This window comes from Citrus sinensis, chromosome 2 (genome assembly GCF_022201045.2).
Source record: "Citrus sinensis cultivar Valencia sweet orange chromosome 2, DVS_A1.0, whole genome shotgun sequence".
Taxonomy (NCBI): Eukaryota; Viridiplantae; Streptophyta; class Magnoliopsida; order Sapindales; family Rutaceae; genus Citrus; species Citrus sinensis.
The window spans coordinates 24,920,578-24,941,409 of record NC_068557.1 but is presented as its reverse complement, the minus strand read 5'-3'; the positions used below and the strand labels follow the sequence as shown (position 1 = coordinate 24,941,409).

Genomic DNA, 20,832 nt, shown 5'->3' with positions numbered 1-20,832 from the left:
AATGAATGAGCGATTGAGCATGGAGCCTTGAAGTTGAAGCTTAGTTGCCTGTTCTTCCAAGTAACTTTAAAATGCTCAGAAGGGTAATTTTGAATTACCCCTTATTGTCCTTTATTTCTAAAAGTTTCAATTTATTCCTTTTTGTTAACAAAACAAAAAAAAAAATCAACTCACTCCTCCTTTTCCTTTTTTTTAATAACAAAAATAAGGTAATTTAATGTTTTAAAAAATAAGGGAATAATTCATGGATGGGGCTGTTTGGGAATAAAGTTAAACTTTATAAGTTGTTTATTTTATAATTGTTGACAAAAATAATGTTTGATAAACTTTAAAAAGCTGCTTATTTCATAAGTTTTTTTTCCATTTTAATAGTAATTTCTAAGAGTATACGAGGGTTTATTTTTTTGTAAGCAACATACTAAATAAGGCATCACACCTTTTTAAAATTCTTTATAACCTTGTTATTTTAACAAAATAAAATTATGTCTTATTTTTTAATAAACCATAATATATAAACCATAGATATCATATAATCGTCATAATTACTATATACTTTATCCACTATTAAAACTTTGATCGAATCCGTTTACATTTTTTTTATATTTTACGTTTGTTTTCTATCATAAGAATTAATAAGACTTGCATATAATTATGTAAATTTTCATTACAACCATGGCATTGCACAATATATAAGGGGGCATGAGCATAGCATGAGCTTCATCTTGAAAACATTGAAAATGGTCCTAATTCAATTTTTGACTCAGAAATAGAAAGAAACAACTACACTTAAGAAAAATATCACAATACTAATGGCTCTAATAACAAAAGGTAGAAAATTCAATTTTTGATAAAGTGAGTGCAATACATATTACTTTTTATTTTATTTGGATGTATGTATTAATATGAATTTTTATCGTATTTTATGTAACATATTATAAAGCTCATTATAGTTACTTAGTTGAATTTTTTGGCTTTATGTAATCTTACACAGTGTTTTAAAAAGAAAAAAAAAAGATGTCTAAACAATTTTATTAAACTTATTTTGAAAAATAAAAGTTAGTTTAAACTTTTGTTTATTTTGGTAATTCTAGAATAGAACAACACTTCCATACTAAAATTTATTAAATGCATGTACTATACTTTTTCAAACTCAGAGCAACTATCACACATTAAACTAACTTTTTAATCATTAACTTATTTCATTCGCACAGCATAATCAACTAATTTAATCAATCACTACAGTTGTAAACTAGTGCATAATCATTTCACAAGAAAGATAATTCAAAATTTAGCAAGCTCAACTAAAAGCTATTTGGGAGTTTGAGACAGTCATTTTCGTTGCTTTTGCTTTTTAGGGTAAAAGTCGCTTCTAGTCATCTGTAGCTGTCATGGACGGAAAAAGGAATGTTGAGGACGTCTATTCCGAATGAATAAATAAAAAGAGAAAGCAGAACAGTAATCTGCATCTTGGCATGTCGTCAACACTGAATGTGTTGCAGCTTGCTGCTTTCGTCCTCAAGCAAATAAAAAGCTTCCATCACAGCTATGCCACCAATATATGTAAATTTGACTTCTATGCCTATGATGAGCAAACTCCTATATCTTATTAATCCCATCATCATATTTATTGCCCTTAATATCTCCCCTTTTTTATAATCTCAAAGGAAAAAGATGATCTTATCCTATAACACGAAAAACAGTAATCCCCCCCCCCCCCTTTTTTAACTACTATACTACAATCTCTTAGATATTAAAATCAGGATTTTGTGGTACAGCTTTGAATATTTAAACTTAGAACATGTCGATTTTTACTTTTAAATATTTGAAATAAAATTCTTCCTCAAATTGGCACATGAGAGGACTTGAATTGAACTTCTTCGCATAGATTTACAATCTAACTAAAGATTGATATCCCATACCATACATGCCTGAAAGGGCTTTTGGAATTTTAAAAGGATATTCTTTTTTTATTATTAAATTCTTTAAGGTAGATAGGTGGGTAAAATCAAAATTATATTTTTAATCATGTACCTTTCCATGATTCGAATTCAAGCAGTCAACTAAATAAAATTACTTGACTAAACCATTGGGAATGATAATCGGGTTAGTTTAAGCATTGCCATGGAAGCAAAAGGTTACCAATTTAAGTCCAAGGGGATATGTTTAATTTAGGAGCAGAGTGACTGTAACAAGGGGGAAAAATTGAAAATCTAGTTTGGATGGGAATTTTGATAAATACGGCATTGACTTTGTATAGGTCAAACTATCCTCTATATGTCATGGTTGTATTTGTTATGATCCACTTGATTCAACAAAGGTTTGTATTCGGATCCCCTAGTCAAGGGACTGTCTATGTATACATCCCTTAGTATTTATTAACAAAACAAAATGTAACATTAGCTAATTTGTATATATTTTGTGTGTGTTGTAAATATAAAGACTCATGGGTCTAAAAGGTATCTCTAACTTATAATATTAGTCCACTAGAATTATTCTTTACTAATATGAGATAATATCCTCAAAACCCCCGTTACGTGCAAGTTGATAGTTTTTGTTTAGTCCTTATCATGTGAAAAAATAAAGTGTGAGCCCACTCGTGCATGAATCTGACTCTTATATCATGTAAAAGTTCATATGCCTAACTCATACTCAAAAGTTAAGTTAAAAGTTGAGGGTTACCTCAAGTTTATATTATTAGTCTAATAACTATTCTAAAGCGATGTGAGATAATATCCTAAAAAATAAATGACCTTAATTAAACATACCAATTTTTATCCGGACTCGTAGTATATATTGCAGTTCCTTCGATAATAATGTGCTGGAAAACTGACTCACGACTCCTGTAACAACTGACTGCACTTGGGTATCCTTTTGGAATTCCAGATCAAACCCTAGTTGTAAAAATAAAATTGTTGATGCGAGATTCCGGTTCTCCTCGTTCTACGACCAGGATCCCTGCTCGATCAACTCTACCACGACCAGGAGGTCTCCTAGTAATGCTTCTTCTCCGGATGTCCCTGCACACACAGACAAGTCAGAGTACGCCGGTTGTTCTCCCGGCGCAAACCCTCCGACGCTCAAGTCAGATACGAAGGTTCGGGGAACGCTTGCCACAGGTCTTATGGCTTTTTTGTGGTTTTCTCTTTTATCTTAAAAATGCCAACCCTTTTACCTTCGTTGGCTACCTTTTTATAGGCTTCCTCTGAATCTCAGTCTTCCGCTCTTTTCGAGACGGTATGGGACTCCAACTGCTGCGTTATGGGCAAAACATGGGATCTAGCGTGTTACGCCACGGTTCAGGGGAAAGCGTGGCTGCCACGGCTCTGTGAGACCTTGCGTGTTACGCCACGGTTCTGGGGAAAGTGTGGCTGTCATGGCTCCGTGAGATCTTGCGTGTTACGTCGCGGTTCTGGGGAAAGCGTGGCTGTTGTGCCTAGGTTCTCGTGCTGGAGAGCGCGTCTTGCCAACTGCCGTCGACCGGGTCTCCTCGCCTCTCGGTCTCTAGCCGGAATGGCCTCATGCCTTTTATAGGAATTGGCCTCGCGGACGACAACATCGTGGACGAGCAGGATGTTTCTGCTCCTGTTCTTCCACGCGCCAGGCTTTAACGGAAAACACCGGTGCGCAGAACTCCGCCATCAGATGTCTGCTCGTCATTCCTGGTCCCTTCGACGCATTTGTCCCAAACAGTATCCCTCCCAAACACCGGTCCCCCAGTTTCTGGTGTTGGGTAATGTAGTGGACCAGCAGTAGAAACTCGATAGTACTCGCTCGCGTGGGTTTGGAAAAGGCTGCCAGGAGTCATGTCGCATTTAATTGCGGACGAGGCGACGTGGCAGAAATCCCCCCCTCCATTTGAATTTCAAACCGACGGTTACGGGATTCTCGGAATATGCGTCATTAAATGCTGGCAGCCCAAGAGTTTGCTTCTCAGTAAGGAAACCCAAAATCTTCAAACACGAACTCGTCATTTTCTCCATTCTTGTCTCTCCGGCGAATGAACCTCGGCGCCAAAGCTGTCATCCCTGTCTCTCTCTGACCGAGTCCCTGCTTCAGGTATTTTTTCTATTTTTTTTTTTTTTCGGTATCGGTTAGTTGTAGGTAATCTCCTTTCTCTCTGCTTTGCTTGAGGTTGTAGTTGGCGGTGGTGTTTTGGTTAGAACTTAGGATATGTCGAAGGGTAAGGAGAAGGTCGTTGAGGTTGGTGACGACGAACTAGGTTTTTTGCCTAGTCTGCCCGCTGATTTTGCTTTTGATCCCGGGATCCCCTTAGAGCCCATTAGGTCTAGTGTTGGTACTAGCGCTAGGAGGATGTCTCCCCAAACAACCTCCTCGAGCGACAGTAGCGATGAAGAAGGGTCTTCTGGATCGGAGAACACTTTGAGTGAGGGTCAAGGGGATGATTCTAGTGAGGCGTCCCCATCAGGAGCATCACGACCAGAAGAACGGGGTACAGTAGGGGGTAGAGCCTTGTCGCGTGATTATGCCATTGACTACATGTCGTGTACGACCACGTTTGACGAGCTCAATGACCTCCGACTTAGGTATAGTATTCCTGGTGAGATACCTCTTAGGATCCCAGGAAAAAAGGATACACCTAGCCGGCCTCCCAGGGGACACGTTACCCTGTATCTGGAGAGCTTTAAGTATGGGCTGAGGTGTCCCTTGCAGCCTTACTTTGCCCGGATACTTAACGGGCTAAATCTGGCTCCTGGTCAGCTGAACCCCAACGGGTGGAGAGTGCTCTCTGGTCTGTTCATATTGTGGGACAGATGTTGCCAAAGCGAGCCCACGGTTGATGAGGTGAAGCATCTGTACCAGCTGAAGAGCAGCCCTAAAGATGCCGGCTGGTACTACTTCCAATCTGGTACCAAGAGCAGGAAACCCATAACTGATCTTCCAACTGGTGGTGGTGGGACTTGGAAGAGGAAATTCTTTTTTGCTGGGGGTCCCTGGGGTCAAGTTGCACAAATAGACGGGAAGGATTGTCGCGTCCCACCCCGTTTCACGGTCCCAGGTTGCCTGCTCGCTTTAGATGTCTTGTATCCATAATTGTTCCTGCTGTATTGGTTTGTCTCTAACCAAGTGTCTGTTTGTGCTGTAGTTTCCTGGGGTGTTCACTTCCCGCTCCGACCTGGTCTGCTTAAACGGGTCGAGGCTGTATTGGCCAATTCCTGCTCGAGCCGAGAACTGCTATCTACATACAACTTCCTCGAGTCTCGGTTGATACTTCCTGGCCATAAGATGGAGGACGCAGTGATTGGAGCTCTGACCAGGAAACGCTCTCGGCCTCCAACAACTGATAGGGACCAGGACAAAGATGCTCCCGCTGCGAAGCGAAAGAACATCGTGCAGCAGGTTCCTCCCTTGCAGGCTCTCCCTCCTGCCTCTGCTAGAGTCGGGGAATCCAGTAGAGCGGCCACTGATCCTGCTTCCTCTTCTCCACCTGTTGTGCCTCGGTCCCGCTTACCCGACAGCCGACCAGAACACTTGGTTCCCTATCTCAATGAGTTGTCTAAACTCGTGAGCAAGAAGGACCTGGAGGGCTTTGACGGTTGTACCCTGGGCGAGCTGGTGGGAGCCATGCAGTACAGTGCTTTCCATCTCAGCTGCATGGCCACCTACTATAAGGCCAAGGTTGGCCGTTACGACAGGAAGATGAAGGAGGACATTCAATCGGCGACGACCAGAGCTGACGTTGCCGAGAAAAAGGCGGGGGAGCTAAACGTCGAGAACCTCAAGCTGATAGAGCAAGAGTCCCTTGCTCAAGCAAAAGCCATTACACTCGAGGAGGAGCTGACCAAGGTTAAGGAGGATCTCCAAGGGCAGAGGGCTATGTATGAGGCTCAGCTCGAATCTCTCCGCGATTCCCACCGAGCTCATGTAGAGAACTTGGAGAGGGAGGCCGACAACCAGTACGACCAGGGACTTCGGCATTCGTATCATTGTATCATGGCCGTCCTCGGGAAGCAACACCCTGATCTGAAGATGGATGACCTTGCAGCTGGTGTTGCTCAACATATGGACGAGGAGGCGGCCAAGGAAGATGCCGAGGGGTTAGAGCCGATCGTGATTGAGGAGGGTAACTCTCCTCCTCGTGCAGTCCCTGCTGATGTTGGCGAGGCGAGCACCCCCCCGGACGCAACTGGTGATACCCCTCCCGCACCCGAGGAGGTCCAGCCAACCGATGCTGCTCGGCTCACTGACCCACCATCTTTTTGATATATTTCTTCTTGTATTGTAATGAACGACGTTTATGAAATTTATCCCCTCTGTTAGCCATTAATAAAAATGTTGTTGATTACTATCTCGTGTCGTACTCATGAATTAATTTTCGTCTGAAACGCTGATCGCTTCTGTCTCGCCGTAAGACAGGCTTTGAGACTTGGTGAGGCCTTTGCGTGCCATAGAAAACTTTCCAAATGCTTTGGAGCCTGCTCGCCTTCTCGCGAACGAGCAGATCCTTGCATGCTGGCCTTTTGTCTGGCCCTAAGACAGGCTTTGAGACTTTGTCGAGCCTTCGCATGCCTTAGGATTTTCTTCAAACGATTTGGATTCTGCTGCCTTCTCGTGGCCGAGCAGATCCTGGCATGCTTGGCTTCTGTCTCGCCATAAGACAGGCTCTGAGACTTGGCGAGCCTTTGCATGCCTTAGGATTTTCTTCAAACGATTTGGATTCTGCTGCCTTCTCGTGGCCGAGCAGATCCTGGCATGCTTGGCTTCTGTCTCGCCATAAGACAGGCTCTGAGACTTGGCGAGCCTTTGCATGCCTTAGGATTTTCTTCAAACGATTTGGATTCTGCTGCCTTCTCGTGGCCGAGCAGATCCTGGCATGCTTGGCTTCTGTCTCGCCATAAGACAGGCTCTGAGACTTGGCGAGCCTTTGCATGCCTTAGGATTTTCTTCAAACGATTTGGATTCTGCTGCCTTCTCGTGGCCGAGCAGATCCTGGCATGCTTGGCTTCTGTCTCGCCATAAGACAGGCTCTGAGACTTGGCGAGCCTTTGCATGCCTTAGGATTTTCTTCAAACGATTTGGATTCTGCTGCCTTCTCGTGGCCGAGCAGATCCTGGCATGCTTGGCTTCTGTCTCGCCATAAGACAGGCTCTGAGACTTGGCGAGCCTTTGCATGCCTTAGGATTTTCTTCAAACGATTTGGATTCTGCTGCCTTCTCGTGGCCGAGCAGATCCTGGCATGCTTGGCTTCTGTCTCGCCATAAGACAGGCTCTGAGACTTGGCGAGCCTTTGCATGCCTTAGGATTTTCTTCAAACGGTTTGGCTTCTGCTGCCGTCTCGTGGCCGAGCACATCCTGCCATGCTTCGCTTCTGTCTCGCCATAAGACAGGCTCTGAGACTTGGCGAGCCTTTGCATGCCTTAGGATTTTCTTCAAACGATTTGGATTCTGCTGCCTTCTCGTGGCCGAGCAGATCCTGGCATGCTTGGCTTCTGTCTCGCCATAAGACAGGCTCTGAGACTTGGCGAGCCTTTGCATGCCTTAGGATTTTCTTCAAACGATTTGGATTCTGCTGCCTTCTCGTGGCCGAGCAGATCCTGGCATGCTTGGCTTCTGTCTCGCCATAAGACAGGCTCTGAGACTTGGCGAGCCTTTGCATGCCTTAGGATTTTCTTCAAACGATTTGGATTCTGCTGCCTTCTCGTGGCCGAGCAGATCCTGGCATGCTTGGCTTCTGTCTCGCCATAAGACAGGCTCTGAGACTTGGCGAGCCTTTGCATGCCTTAGGATTTTCTTCAAACGATTTGGATTCTGCTGCCTTCTCGTGGCCGAGCAGATCCTGGCATGCTTGGCTTCTGTCTCGCCATAAGACAGGCTCTGAGACTTGGCGAGCCTTTGCATGCCTTAGGATTTTCTTCAAACGATTTGGATTCTGCTGCCTTCTCGTGGCCGAGCAGATCCTGGCATGCTTGGCTTCTGTCTCGCCATAAGACAGGCTCTGAGACTTGGCGAGCCTTTGCATGCCTTAGGATTTTCTTCAAACGATTTGGATTCTGCTGCCTTCTCGTGGCCGAGCAGATCCTGGCATGCTTGGCTTCTGTCTCGCCATAAGACAGGCTCTGAGACTTGGCGAGCCTTTGCATGCCTTAGGATTTTCTTCAAACGATTTGGATTCTGCTGCCTTCTCGTGGCCGAGCAGATCCTGGCATGCTTGGCTTCTGTCTCGCCATAAGACAGGCTCTGAGACTTGGCGAGCCTTTGCATGCCTTAAGATTTTCTTCAAACGATTTGGATTCTGCTGCCTTCTCGTGGCCGAGCAGATCCTGGCATGCTTGGCTTCTGTCTCGCCATAAGACAGGCTCTGAGACTTGGCGAGCCTTTGCATGCCTTAGGATTTTCTTCAAACGATTTGGATTCTGCTGCCTTCTCGTGGCCGAGCAGATCCTGGCATGCTTGGCTTCTGTCTCGCCATAAGACAGGCTCTGAGACTTGGCGAGCCTTTGCATGCCTTAGGATTTTTTTTTTTTTTTTTTTCGGTTTCAAGCGAAATAAATTCGTCGACGTTACATTAATGGCAGGATTTGACTTACATGAAATTGTTCGGACATAAAACATAAAAATAAAAGATAGACAGCATGAGCAGAAATTGCTTTAAAATATGAGCAAGTCTTACTGGAAGTATTTTCGGAGGTGTGCTGCGTTCCATGGGCGTTTCACTTCGTGGCCGTCCGCGCGAACCAGCTTGTAAGCTCCGGGCCCCGCTATCTGCTTGACTCTATACGGCCCTTCCCAATTCGGTCCCAGCACTCCTTGAGTCGAATCTTTGGTGCTCTGATTCACTCTTCTCAGTACCCAGTCTCCGACCCTGAATTGCCGTATGTTCACCTTCTGGTTATAATACCGAGCAACCCTCTGTTGGTAAGTGACTGATCGCTCGGCTGCTTGTTCCCTCCTCTCCATTAGCAGATCAAGATTCAAACATATCTGCTCGTCGTTCTCCTGCTCATTGAAGTGATCTGTCCGGTGTGTGGTCGTTCCTACCTCAGCCGGCACGACCGCTTCATGTCCGAAAGCCAAAGCGAACGGTGTCTCCCCCGTTGCGGTTTTGTGGGTTGTTCTGTATGCCCATAGCACACCTGACAACTCGTCAACCCACGCACCCTTTTTTGCTCCGAGCCTGGTTTTCAGAAGCCTCTTGACTGTCTTGTTGGCTGCTTCTACTTGTCCATTCGATTGGGGGTGAGCAGGCGAGCAATACTTCAGCTCTATCCCGAGGTTCTGGCAGAAATCCCTGAAGCTGTGATTATCGAACTGCCTGCCATTATCCGTTACCAAGGCATATGGGATCCCGTATCGACAGACCAGGTTTCTCCACACGAAGTCTGTTGTTTTCTTCTCTGTGATCCTGCTAAGGGCTTCTACCTCTATCCACTTCGTGAAGTAGTCTATAGCGACTATCGCATGTGTTGCTGCTCCTCGTCCCTTTGGCAATGGGCCGATCAGATCAATTCCCCATTGAGCGAATGGCCAAGGGGAGGCCATGGAGGTGAGCTTCTCTGGTGGTTGGTTAGAAAAATTTGCAAAACTCTGGCAGCTTGCACAGCTCCTGGTCTTCCTTTGCGCATCCTGGTGCATCGTCGGCCAGAAATATCCCTGCCTTAAGACCTTGTGGGCCAGGGACCTCCCGCCAGAATGATTTCCGCAAATTCCTTCATGCACTTCCCTCAGCACGTAATCCGCGTCGTCATCGTCCAAACACCGAAGGAACGGTAATGTATATCCTCGTCGATACAGTACCCCATCGATCATCGTGTATCTCGAGGCCTGAGCTCTAATCTTCCGAGCCCGTAGCTTATCTGGTGGTAAGACCCCGTCTCTAAGGTACGAAACTATCGGGTCCCTCCACGAGCTTTTTTGTTCTATCCGCAACACCCCCAAATTTTGCTCGATACTCGGGCGAGACTTTACTTCTAGGGGGACCGACTTTGGCATTTTTGGGTCGGCGACGGCTGCCATCCTAGCCAAAATGTCTGCTCGACTATTCTGCTCCCTGGGGATTTGTATCACCTCCACTGCTTCGAACTTCCCCATCATCTGCCTGACTATCCTTAGGTACTGTTCCATCTTCTCCTCTCTTGGTTGGAATCTTTCACTGACATGATTCGCAACCAGCTGGGAATCGGTTCTGATCTTAACTCTGTCCGCTTTCACGGCCCTAGCCAATTCCAGCCCTGCTATCAAGGCTTCATATTCTGCCTGGTTATTTGTGGCTGCAAATTCCAACTTTACAGCATAAGAGATCTCCTCCCCCTCTGGGCCTTCCAGGACAATCCCTGCTCCTGAACCCCGCTCTCCTGATGACCCATCCACAGATATCTGCCATACTTGAGTTTCGTCGTTGCCTATATCTGCATCTTGCTGATCCAAGCATACTTCAGGCTCCGCGAACTCAGCTACGAAATCGGCCATTGCCTGGGCCTTTATCGCCGCGCGGGGTTTATAGTCTAAGTCGAATTCGCTCAGCTCTACAGCCCATTTGACGAGCCGACCAGAGGCATCCGGCTTGTGCAGAATTTGACGCAATGGCTGGTTGGTGATTACCGAGACCGGGAATGCTTGAAAGTACGGCCTCAACTTCCGAGCAGCAACCACAAGGGCCAGTGCCCATTTCTCCATCGTTGGGTATCTGGTCTCAGCGTCGAGCAGGGCCTTGCTGGTGTAGTATATCGGATACTGAATTCCTTCTTCCTCTCTCACCAGAACGGAACTGGCGGCCCGATCAGATACCGCCAAATACAGATTCAACTTGTCCCCATCCCTCGGTGTGGACAGTAGCGGAGCTTGCTGCAAGTAATGCTTCAAGTTCCGGAAGGCTTCCTCGCATTCTGGGGTCCATTCCGTTTTCTTTCCCCTCCTTATCACTTGAAAGAATGGCTGACACTTATCTGTAGCCTTGGATATGAATCTGCTCAACGCCGCCAACCTCCCCGTGAGGCTCTGCATCTCCTTCAGGTTTCGAGGAGACGTCATTTGCACAATCGCCTGGATCTTCTCGGGATTTGCTTCAATCCCCCTATGGCTCACCATGAATCCCAGGAATTTCCCGGACTCGACCCCGAAAGCACACTTCTCCGGGTTGAGCTTCATCTTATACTTCCTCAAAAGCTCGAACGTCTCCTCGAGATGTCTGACATGTTCCTTCGGGACTTTGGACTTGGTGATCATGTCGTCCACGTACACCTCCATGGTTTTCCCGATCAAGGGCTTAAAGACTTTATTCACCAGCCTTTGATAGGTGGCCCCAGCATTCTTGAGACCGAATGGCATCACCCTGTAACAGAACAGACCTTGGTTAGTGATGAAAGCCGTGCTCTCCTCATCCGGCTCGTACATGGGGATCTGGTTGTATCCCGAGAATGCGTCCATGAAGCTAAGCAGACCATGTCCAGCCGTTGAATCTACTAGCTGATCGATCTTTGGTAAAGGGAAGCTGTCTTTTGGGCACGCCTTATTGAGGTCTGTGAAATCCACACACATCCTCCACTTGCCGTTCGCCTTCTTTACCAACACCACGTTCGATATCCACTCTGGGTAATTAACTTCCCGAATGAACCCTGCTCTCAGAAGCTTCTCCACCTCATCACTTACAGCCTCATACCTCTCCTGGTTGAAGCACCTCCTCTTCTGCCTTACTGCCCGAGCACCTTTCTTTATTGCCAGCCTATGACATGCTACCTCTGGGTCAATCCCTGGCATGTCCTCATGTGTCCAGGCAAACACGTCGGCATGAGCCTGTAAGCATTTCACCAACTCCTGCTTTTGCTCTCCCTCAAGTCTCGACCCGATTCTGATCGTCTTTCCCGGGTTCTCCGGTCCCATGCTTACTGTTTCCAGATCCTCTACGGGTTCTTGTCTGCCAGTCTTGTTTTCCACTCGGGTATCGAGGGATGTTATCTGCATCGCCTCCCTTGCTGCCGAGGAGTAGCAGCTTCTTGCGATCCTCTGGTCTCCTCGTACCACTCCGACTACCCCATTCACCCGGTACTTTAGAGACAGATAATGGTTGGACAGCACCGCTTTGCTCATCCTTAAAAATGGCCGACCTAGGATCATCTGGTAAGGACCTTCCTCGTCCACTACGACGAAGTCCAGTATCATTGTTCTTTCTGTCGGGGGGCTCCCGATTGTGATAGGCAGTTCGACCACGCCCAGAGGGACCAGCTTCCCTCCTCCGAACCCCTTCAAGGAGGTGTTGGTGTATTCCAACTTCCGGTCGGCTATTTCCATCTCTTCCAAAGTTGATTTAAATAGCACATCAACTGAGCTCCCCGTATCAACCAGTATCCGGTCAAACTTCTTGCTAGCGATCGTGGCCTTGATGACTAAAGCGTCCTCGTGGGGGTATAGAATCCCTTCCTCATCCTCATCCGTCCACATGATTGGCACTTGCCTGACCCTTGCTCGTTTGGCTGCTGGGGTGTTGAAGAGTATCTCTTTACTGGTCATGGCGTATCTGGCATAATTTTTTCTCGATCTGTTCGAATCTCCAGCCAACGTTGGGCCCCCAGCTATCACCCTCGCTGCGGGCGGCTCGCGTCTCAAGATTCCATCACTCTGCTCCCCTTCATCCGTGGTGGCCACCATCGGGAAAGTCCCATCCATAAACTCGTCCAGGTACCGATTTCTCACCAAATCTTCGACCTGGGTCTTGAGATCTCTACACTCTGCTGTGGTATGGCCATGGGTGCCATGGAACTTACAATAACGTCCTCTATCCCTCCTGTTGGGTAGCTTTGTTATTGGTGTGGGGAGGTGCAGCAGCCCTCGACCCTTTATGGCCTCGTACACCTCATCCAGGGGCATCTTCAAGGGAGTGTACCGCCCATAGTCCTGGTTCTGGTCGACCAGATGCACTGCTCTTTCTCTGTTTGCCCCACTGTGAGTTGGGGGCGGTGGGAGTGCTTCTGGTCTGCTCGTCCTGCTACCGTGGGAATGTTGATGAAGGTCGCCGGATGCCGAATCATGTCTTCTCCAAGGCTCCCTAGCTGGGGAGCGAGGAGGTGGCGCCCTGCTGCGCTGATACTGTGGCGGCCTCTGATGAGGCTGGTAAGCAATTACCCTACCTCCTGCTCCACTACCGGAGATCTGGTGGTCCCTCCTCCTGTTCGGTCCATTAGTTGGTAATGCTTTCTTCTCTTTCCTCCCTAACCCTTCCAACTGGTCTGTCTTGATCCGTGCAGCCTTCTCCTCCTCAATCTCGATGTCTCTTTTAGCCTGTTCGTATGCGGCTGCATACGTTTGAATAGCTGGGCTTCTCAAATTGTACCACAGCCTTCCTATCTTCACCCCTTCTTTCAGTCCCCTTAACGCCTGAGGGTGGTTGAAGGCTCCCAAGTCGAGGACAGCCCGGTGAAACCTCTTGATGAATTCCCGAAGGGTTTCTTGCTCCCCCTGTTTCATGCTTTTCAGCTCCATCATGTCATCTTCCGGCGACATTGCCCCACTAAACTGCTCTGCGAATTCCTGGCACATCTGCTCGAAGGTTTTTATGCTGCCCCGAGGAAGTTTCCTGTACCATTCTCGTGCACGTCCCTCAAGGGATAGTGGGAACACCCTGCACCTTTGGGATGGAGATAATCCCTGGACCCCCGTTATGTCGTTGAAGCGCTCTATGTGCACCAGCGGGTCAGTTCTTCCCGAGTATCTGAGGTCGGGGAGGCGGAAATCTCTTGGAATAACTGCCCTCATGATCTCTGCTGCGAGCGGTGATTCCCCGTCCAGCATTATCCTCCAACCAGGGGCTCTGTTCCTCCCTTGCATGTCATCAATTATTTGCGCTAGCCTTCGCACTTCCTCCTCCAGCTGTCCTGCGCGACCAGGGTCGCGCGCTGCAGCTTGATCCCGCTCTCGCTCTGCATCATGTAAGTGTTGCCTCAGTTCTGTTTCCTCTGCGTTCACCACCCCGTCGCCCCCGTCACAAGTCTGTCTTACCGGGGACTGCTCTCTTTCTCTATGAAATTCTCCCCGCAGAGGTACGTTACCTCTCTCACCGCCAAATCTCCCAGCGGTTCGACTTCTCTCCGCACTATCGGTACCTGGTGCCGCTCCACCGCCTCTCACCCTTCCCTCTTGGGTTACCCTTCGCTCGTTCCGCAGCTCATGCAGGATGGTTGTCAAGGTTTCCATCTGCTTTTCCATTCGCTCCATCCGGTCGAACATGACTTTTTCCCGTGCTTCGCTGATCACCTCCCTCAGCGTCACGGAATCGTTAAGCCTTATGTCACCCCCTTGTGCGCTACTTCCTCCTATCTCCATTGACTTTCGCTTACTCCACCCCTCTTCTTGCTACCGACAGAAGCTTTTTGCTCTGGATCCCCACAGACGGCGCCAAAATGTTGATGCGAGATTCCGGTTCTCCTCGTTCTACGACCAGGATCCCTGCTCGATCAACTCTACCACGACCAGGAGGTCTCCTAGTAATGCTTCTTCTCCGGATGTCCCTGCACACACAGACAAGTCAGAGTACGCCGGTTGTTCTCCCGGCGCAAACCCTCCGACGCTCAAGTCAGATACGAAGGTTCGGGGAACGCTTGCCACAGGTCTTATGGCTTTTTTGTGGTTTTCTCTTTTATCTTAAAAATGCCAACCCTTTTACCTTCGTTGGCTACCTTTTTATAGGCTTCCTCTGAATCTCAGTCTTCCGCTCTTTTCGAGACGGTATGGGACTCCAACTGCTGCGTTATGGGCAAAACATGGGATCTAGCGTGTTACGCCACGGTTCAGGGGAAAGCGTGGCTGCCACGGCTCTGTGAGACCTTGCGTGTTACGCCACGGTTCTGGGGAAAGTGTGGCTGTCATGGCTCCGTGAGATCTTGCGTGTTACGTCGCGGTTCTGGGGAAAGCGTGGCTGTTGTGCCTAGGTTCTCGTGCTGGAGAGCGCGTCTTGCCAACTGCCGTCGACCGGGTCTCCTCGCCTCTCGGTCTCTAGCCGGAATGGCCTCATGCCTTTTATAGGAATTGGCCTCGCGGACGACAACATCGTGGACGAGCAGGATGTTTCTGCTCCTGTTCTTCCACGCGCCAGGCTTTAACGGAAAACACCGGTGCGCAGAACTCCGCCATCAGATGTCTGCTCGTCATTCCTGGTCCCTTCGACGCATTTGTCCCAAACAGTATCCCTCCCAAACAAAAATATTGCAGACATTCAAAAATGTCGGCCAGCTTCCCCTTTTAAACACACCATGACATACGTATTATATCTTACACCATCTATAAATATAACACTTATCTTATTAAGCTAAAAAATAATAGTAAGCTACAGGCATTAATCAACGTATTCGCTCAATGTATTACCTTTGATTGAAAATAACTAATTAAGTTGCTTGCTGCCACAAGTTATAACACAAAACAAAAGAAAGGACATAAGCTTATAGTGGTGATAATAAATCAGAAAAAATATTGGAGAGACCTAATGACTTAAGCTACTCAAATTAACGAGAAAGGAGACGAGGAAGAGGCAAAGAGAGCCGCTGAGAAAAACAAAGCCAACGGCCCCACCGACAAAACCCATCACCTGTACCAATCCGTACAAAATATCGGCTCTCTTACGATTGCGATAATGATCATCATAGCTACGTTTATAATTCCAGCCATTTTCAAGTCTGCAACACAACATCTCCTTCTTCTTCACTTCCTCTATTCTCTTCCTTAATGTACTCAAATTTGCATCCACAATATCCGCTCTCTTTCCTACATATCAAAAACAAATGTTGAAACACACCATTATTATTATTATTATTAATTTTTTTTTTTTGGCTTTGGGGGGAACTACGATAAAAAATTACAGCTAGACAAGGAACATAACAAGTCTTGTATAAATTAAAAAAAAAAAAAAAAAACATGATAGTGGAAAAAAAGCCTTATTATTTATTGTATAAATATCCTCTTCTTCTTCTTCTTCTTCTTCTTCTTCTTCTTCTTCATCATCATCAAATTTAACGGCTTACCTTCATCTTTGAAACTTTGAGATGATCTCACACGAGGGAACTCGAGCTTTTTCTTCTTCTGCTTGGGACATGAACAAAAGCTACAGAAACCAGCTGTTAAAGAAGAAGCCATTAGCAAAGTTGATCAACTTGCTCCTGATTCTTTTCTTATATATATTTATATAAGAAAGTTATATACATATAGACAGAGAACGCAACTGCGGCTTTCATCGAACTCTTTCTTAAATTTTTCTATCAAACATATATGAAATTAATAGCTAAATTTTGCAGCTATATATAGCTTTTTTTAAAACATGTAGCTAGATAGGTTTTCTGTCAAATTAATATATTTTTAAATGAAAAAGGAAATATGACATGACTTGAGGAGGATGGATTACCATGCATGAATGTACATATATTTGTCTTTTGTTGAATTTTCTTGTATATTTTTTTCACTAAAGCATATAATTATTTGCCTTTGCATCTCCATTTCCACATGCCACCAACACTTGTCCACAGTCTTATTGGTAAAACTCTCTTTGGCAAAGAGAAATTATATATTAACCATTATCAAAAAAGAAAAACGAAGAATATATATATATATATATAACCTATTTTACAGAATGGGACAAACTTTGAGAGGATTTAGGGCTATAAGTCTAGATTTTTTTTTTAAAAAAAAAAAACATTTCTTCAGTGATAGATATAGGATCTTCATAAATCAACAAAACAATGCATGTGCTTAGACGTAAAGTGGCGTTAGATAGATGTCTCCTCATCAATCAATCAATCAATCTTTAATTTTGCGTTGAATCTTCTGAACTAAATGATACGAATGTGCAACAATGTATAGTCCTAAAATATGCAAAAAATTTGGGACCATTTGCAATCTTTAATTTTGCTTTGTCTTAAATTAGTTTAGAAACCAATTTTGGAGAAAGTGGTTTTGTTCTTTCCTAAATATGTAGCTGCAATTTTGGGACCGTTTGCAATCTTTAATTTACTTTGTCTTAAATTAAATTAGTTTAGAAACTAATTTTGGAGAAAGTGGTTTTATTCTTTCCTAAATATGTAGCTCTTCTTGGAAAATGTTATTATCAACTAGCACAGAAAAGGGATTTTTCAAGCATTTTAACTTTTGTGTTTTAATTTGCTATCAGAAATTAATTGTACTCACCAAATGGTCGTGGCTCAGTTGGCAGCGCAAACTGAGTTTATGGGAAGAGTTATCGGGGTTCGATCCCCACTAAATACGCCATTTGGGAGGGGTAAAGAGCCTTAACTTGTGACTACACTTCGAATTCAGATTAGTCGGGACCCAATGCGATCTTCAGATACCGAATGACTTACACAAAAAAAAGAAATTAATTGTAATCATTGATCTGATAAACATAGCATGTAGACAACGTGAGAGAACATAAAACTAATGCATACCTCATTTAAAACATATCAACTTGTAAGAACACCCCATAAACAATTTCGGTTAAAAGAACAGAAAAATATATGCTCCTCAAACAAATTTACGACGTGTAAGTTTTAGTTGCGGCTACATTTGCATCATTTAATTTTGACAAATTAACTATATAACCAATGAGCAAAAGGTACACAATTGATCATGCATGATTATATCCCGTTGCCCCATGCTTACAGCATGTATTTTTGTTACGTACATACAATATCCATCTCTTGCTTAAGACCCTAAAAGAGATATTAAAAAAAATAGATAGATTAAAAGTTTGCGAATTTATATTCTGAATAAATCAGATTCGTTTTTTTTTTTTTGAAAAAAAAAAGTTAACCTAAGCTAATGCTTAACTTTAATTCCCGGAATATAAATACATAAAGAAAGAAAGGAGAGAGATAAGACACGCTCACTATTCTGAAAAAATCGATGATACAGCGGATCATTATTTGAGTTGCTTACTAAGCCTTACTTTTGTAATAAAATAATTCATATTTCATACAGATTGGTCCATATGTCACAACGTTAAAGAATAGGACCGTGTGGTTTGGTAACAAAACAACGTTATTAAAACGTACAAGAGATGGAATTGATAATAGGAATTTGTGGTACTGTCTATGTTAATTGAATTAATTAATTACTTTGTCTGTCTTTATCCCTGGATAAGATTAAGGTAATGTTTATTTTTTGGAGTGGGAGTGTGGAGTGTGGATTCTTCCAACTCCAGTGTTTACTTACCATTTTTAAGGGGGAGTAGGATTCCCACTCCGTGGATCCCACTTAATTTTGGAGTGGGGAGTGGGGAGTGGGATTCTCACTCCCATGGGGGTCGGTGGGAGTAAGAATCCACTCCCCCCTATTTCCTTTTTACCCTCATACTTAAAATAAATAAATAATATCATATTTATTAAAAATAATAATTATAACATATTTATTTTATTAAATTTAATAAAATAAAAATAAATAAATATTATATTTAAATTAATAATATTAAACATTAATTTTAATAAATATTAATTATTTAATTAATTAATAATAATAAATATTTTATTCTAAGAAAATATTAATTTTGTACTATATTATCAATAATAATGTTTTATTTGTGTTGCTATTATTAATAATTTTTATTCACATAATTTAAATTTAAATTAATAAAAAATTATGATTTACATAATTAAGAATGTTATTAATTATTATTAATTTATAAATATAATAAAATATTTATTTTATTTTCCAAATATATTTTTATTAATTTTTTAATTACAAATTATAATTCTTTACATAAAGATAAAATTATAATTTAAAATAATTTACTCTCAATCCAAGACAAAGTAAACAAATAATTGGGATTCTGATTGACAATCCATACTTTCATTTAGTCTAAGTAAACACCATACTCTCACTCCCACCCCACACTCCTAATCCCAAGATTCTCACTTCTCAGGATTCTCACTCCAATCCAAAAAGTAAACACAACATAAGAGTATTGCAATTGCATGTCAGGAAACTCTTGTAGTTTTGGTACAGATTTGTGTATGCATGTGATGTCATACGATTTCTAATTGTTCTTAGATTCCCATGATGAAGTTAAAGTAAAAATGAGTTGGTATTTGTGTTTAATTTTTCGTCAAGAAAATATTATTAGAACTTAACTAATTAAATTACTTAATTATAGCCTCCTATTGAATGATACTCACCCACTTAGGTTATTGTTTGACAGTAATTTTTCACTCTTAAAAAAAAATGGTGGCTTTTCTTTAAATCTAGAAATAGTGTAAAATGACTAAAATAATTTTATAATAGTATTTTTTGATTGCAAAAAATCTTAAAACAAGTATATTATATATTCTAAGACACACAAATTTATCGAATTAATAACTCTCTAACATCATATCTTAACACATTGGCACAATTCAAGTACTCAATTATTAACACACATCGTGGCGAAAAAACAAGCAATATAATAAAAAATAGAGAGGTACCCAAGAAAGATCACAGCACACATTTTAATCTTTTAAAAACGATTAAAATAAGGATGAAAATCGATCAAATGACAGTAGTTAGGCGAGAGATAATTGAAGAACATCCGATCAATGATCATGGTGCTTAAATAAAATGGGGAAAAAGTAGAAAGAATACAGAAAAAGTAACGTAGCAAGTGCGCGAAGATCCGATACAGCCAGTTTAAGTGGAACACGTGGCAAACACCCACGGAGCGTATATGAAGTTGCACCACGTAGCACATTGGAAGAATCCATGTCTCCAATAGGATCGACGATAATTAATCATTCATAGAGGCAAATATACTTTAATTAATTAATTTAATTAAACCATTTTGGCTTTTCCTAAAAAAGATTCCAGTTGCTAGGAGTCTTTTAGTCTTCATTACGTGGTTGAAGATGTATCTCTTATTCTAAAATTCATCTAAAATCAAATTTCTTTTTTTTTTTTAATTTCAAAAATCATGTAATGGTATTTGTTATAGTACAGATATAATTGTTTTGGAAAAAATTAAAAAAATAAATAAATTTCTTTAAAATCTTGACCATGTACTGCCATTAAGTTTTAAGAACTTCTATCCTGATTTTCCTTTTCTATGGTTCCTACTGTCTTTTTTTTTTTTTCCCAGCAATAACATATTTTCATTTAAATCATGAATCAAACCTTATAAAAAAAAGTTAGTTTGATCAATATGTTCAGGAGCCCGACCATGTGGTTGGTTTTCTATTAGATAAGTTGGTTTGATCAATATATGATTTATATGTTCAAAAATCTGTTTTTAATGGCTACTCTAAGGCAGCACAACCAATTAACCATCAGTCTTGTCGATTCAATCTGGCTTAATTTTCCAAAATTTCGATCCATCTTTACCATAAATCAAACAACAAATTCCAGCTTAGATTTCTAGGACTTCTTGCATTAAGCTTTTAGTATTATTTTCTCAAGTCGTCTTTAAGACAACAAAGGACGTCATCAGGCAGCGGCCTATTTAAAAATCTATTAGATAAGCTTTGAGTTCCCTTTTCTCCTAATGTTTCCAAAAGAAAAGAACTTGGAAAGATATGCATCTATGAACGATAGACAGCATAAAATTGTGATGATTTCGTGCATGTATAAGTAGTCCACGTGTCAGTTAATAATTCTAGTCCGTCCAGAATAGCCATGTAATCACATTTTCTCTGTTAAATTAAAGAGTCGGGACGTGATTGAAGTACACATGTAAGATGATGGATTCAAAAGATCGCGGAAAAATTGGAAATTGTCAATTTGATTGCACTTTAATCATGGGACAAATGAACAAGTGTACCTATTACAGGGTACTTCTTAGTTATGTAGTTAGGCAGATAAAGTTAGTGGATTTCAAATTAATAATAGCGATTTAAAGGATCTTCAATCATGCAGCCAGGTACCTGTAGTTAGAATCCAAAT

At 43.1% G+C, this 20,832-nt stretch overlaps 1 protein-coding gene across 2 annotated transcripts; it reads right to left on the bottom strand.

The window, feature by feature from the left end:
• Nucleotides 1-8,501: 8,501 nt before the first annotated feature.
• LOC102624832 (hypothetical protein) lies at nt 8,502-16,604 on the bottom strand. Of its 2 annotated transcripts, XM_025094654.2 has the most exons (3): nt 16,340-16,604; nt 15,963-16,055; nt 8,502-15,705 (listed from the first exon to the last, which is right to left on the bottom strand). In XM_025094654.2, exon 3 carries the CDS (start codon nt 14,269-14,271, stop codon nt 8,626-8,628), a length of 5,646 nt encoding a protein of 1,881 aa, XP_024950422.2. In that variant the 5' UTR covers nt 14,272-15,705; nt 15,963-16,055; nt 16,340-16,604; the 3' UTR covers nt 8,502-8,625. The 2 variants fall into 2 exon arrangements, with proteins under 2 accessions (XP_024950422.2, XP_006468809.2); XM_006468746.4 differs by lacking the exon at nt 16,340-16,604 and having other exon boundaries at nt 15,963-16,294.
• Between the last annotated feature and the right edge of the window lie 4,228 nt (nt 16,605-20,832).

Excerpts from the sequence above, each read along its gene's own strand:
- LOC102624832 (XM_025094654.2), bottom strand. The coding sequence starts at position 14,271 with ATGGAGATAGGAGGAAGTAGCGCACAAGGGGGTGACATAAGGCTTAAC.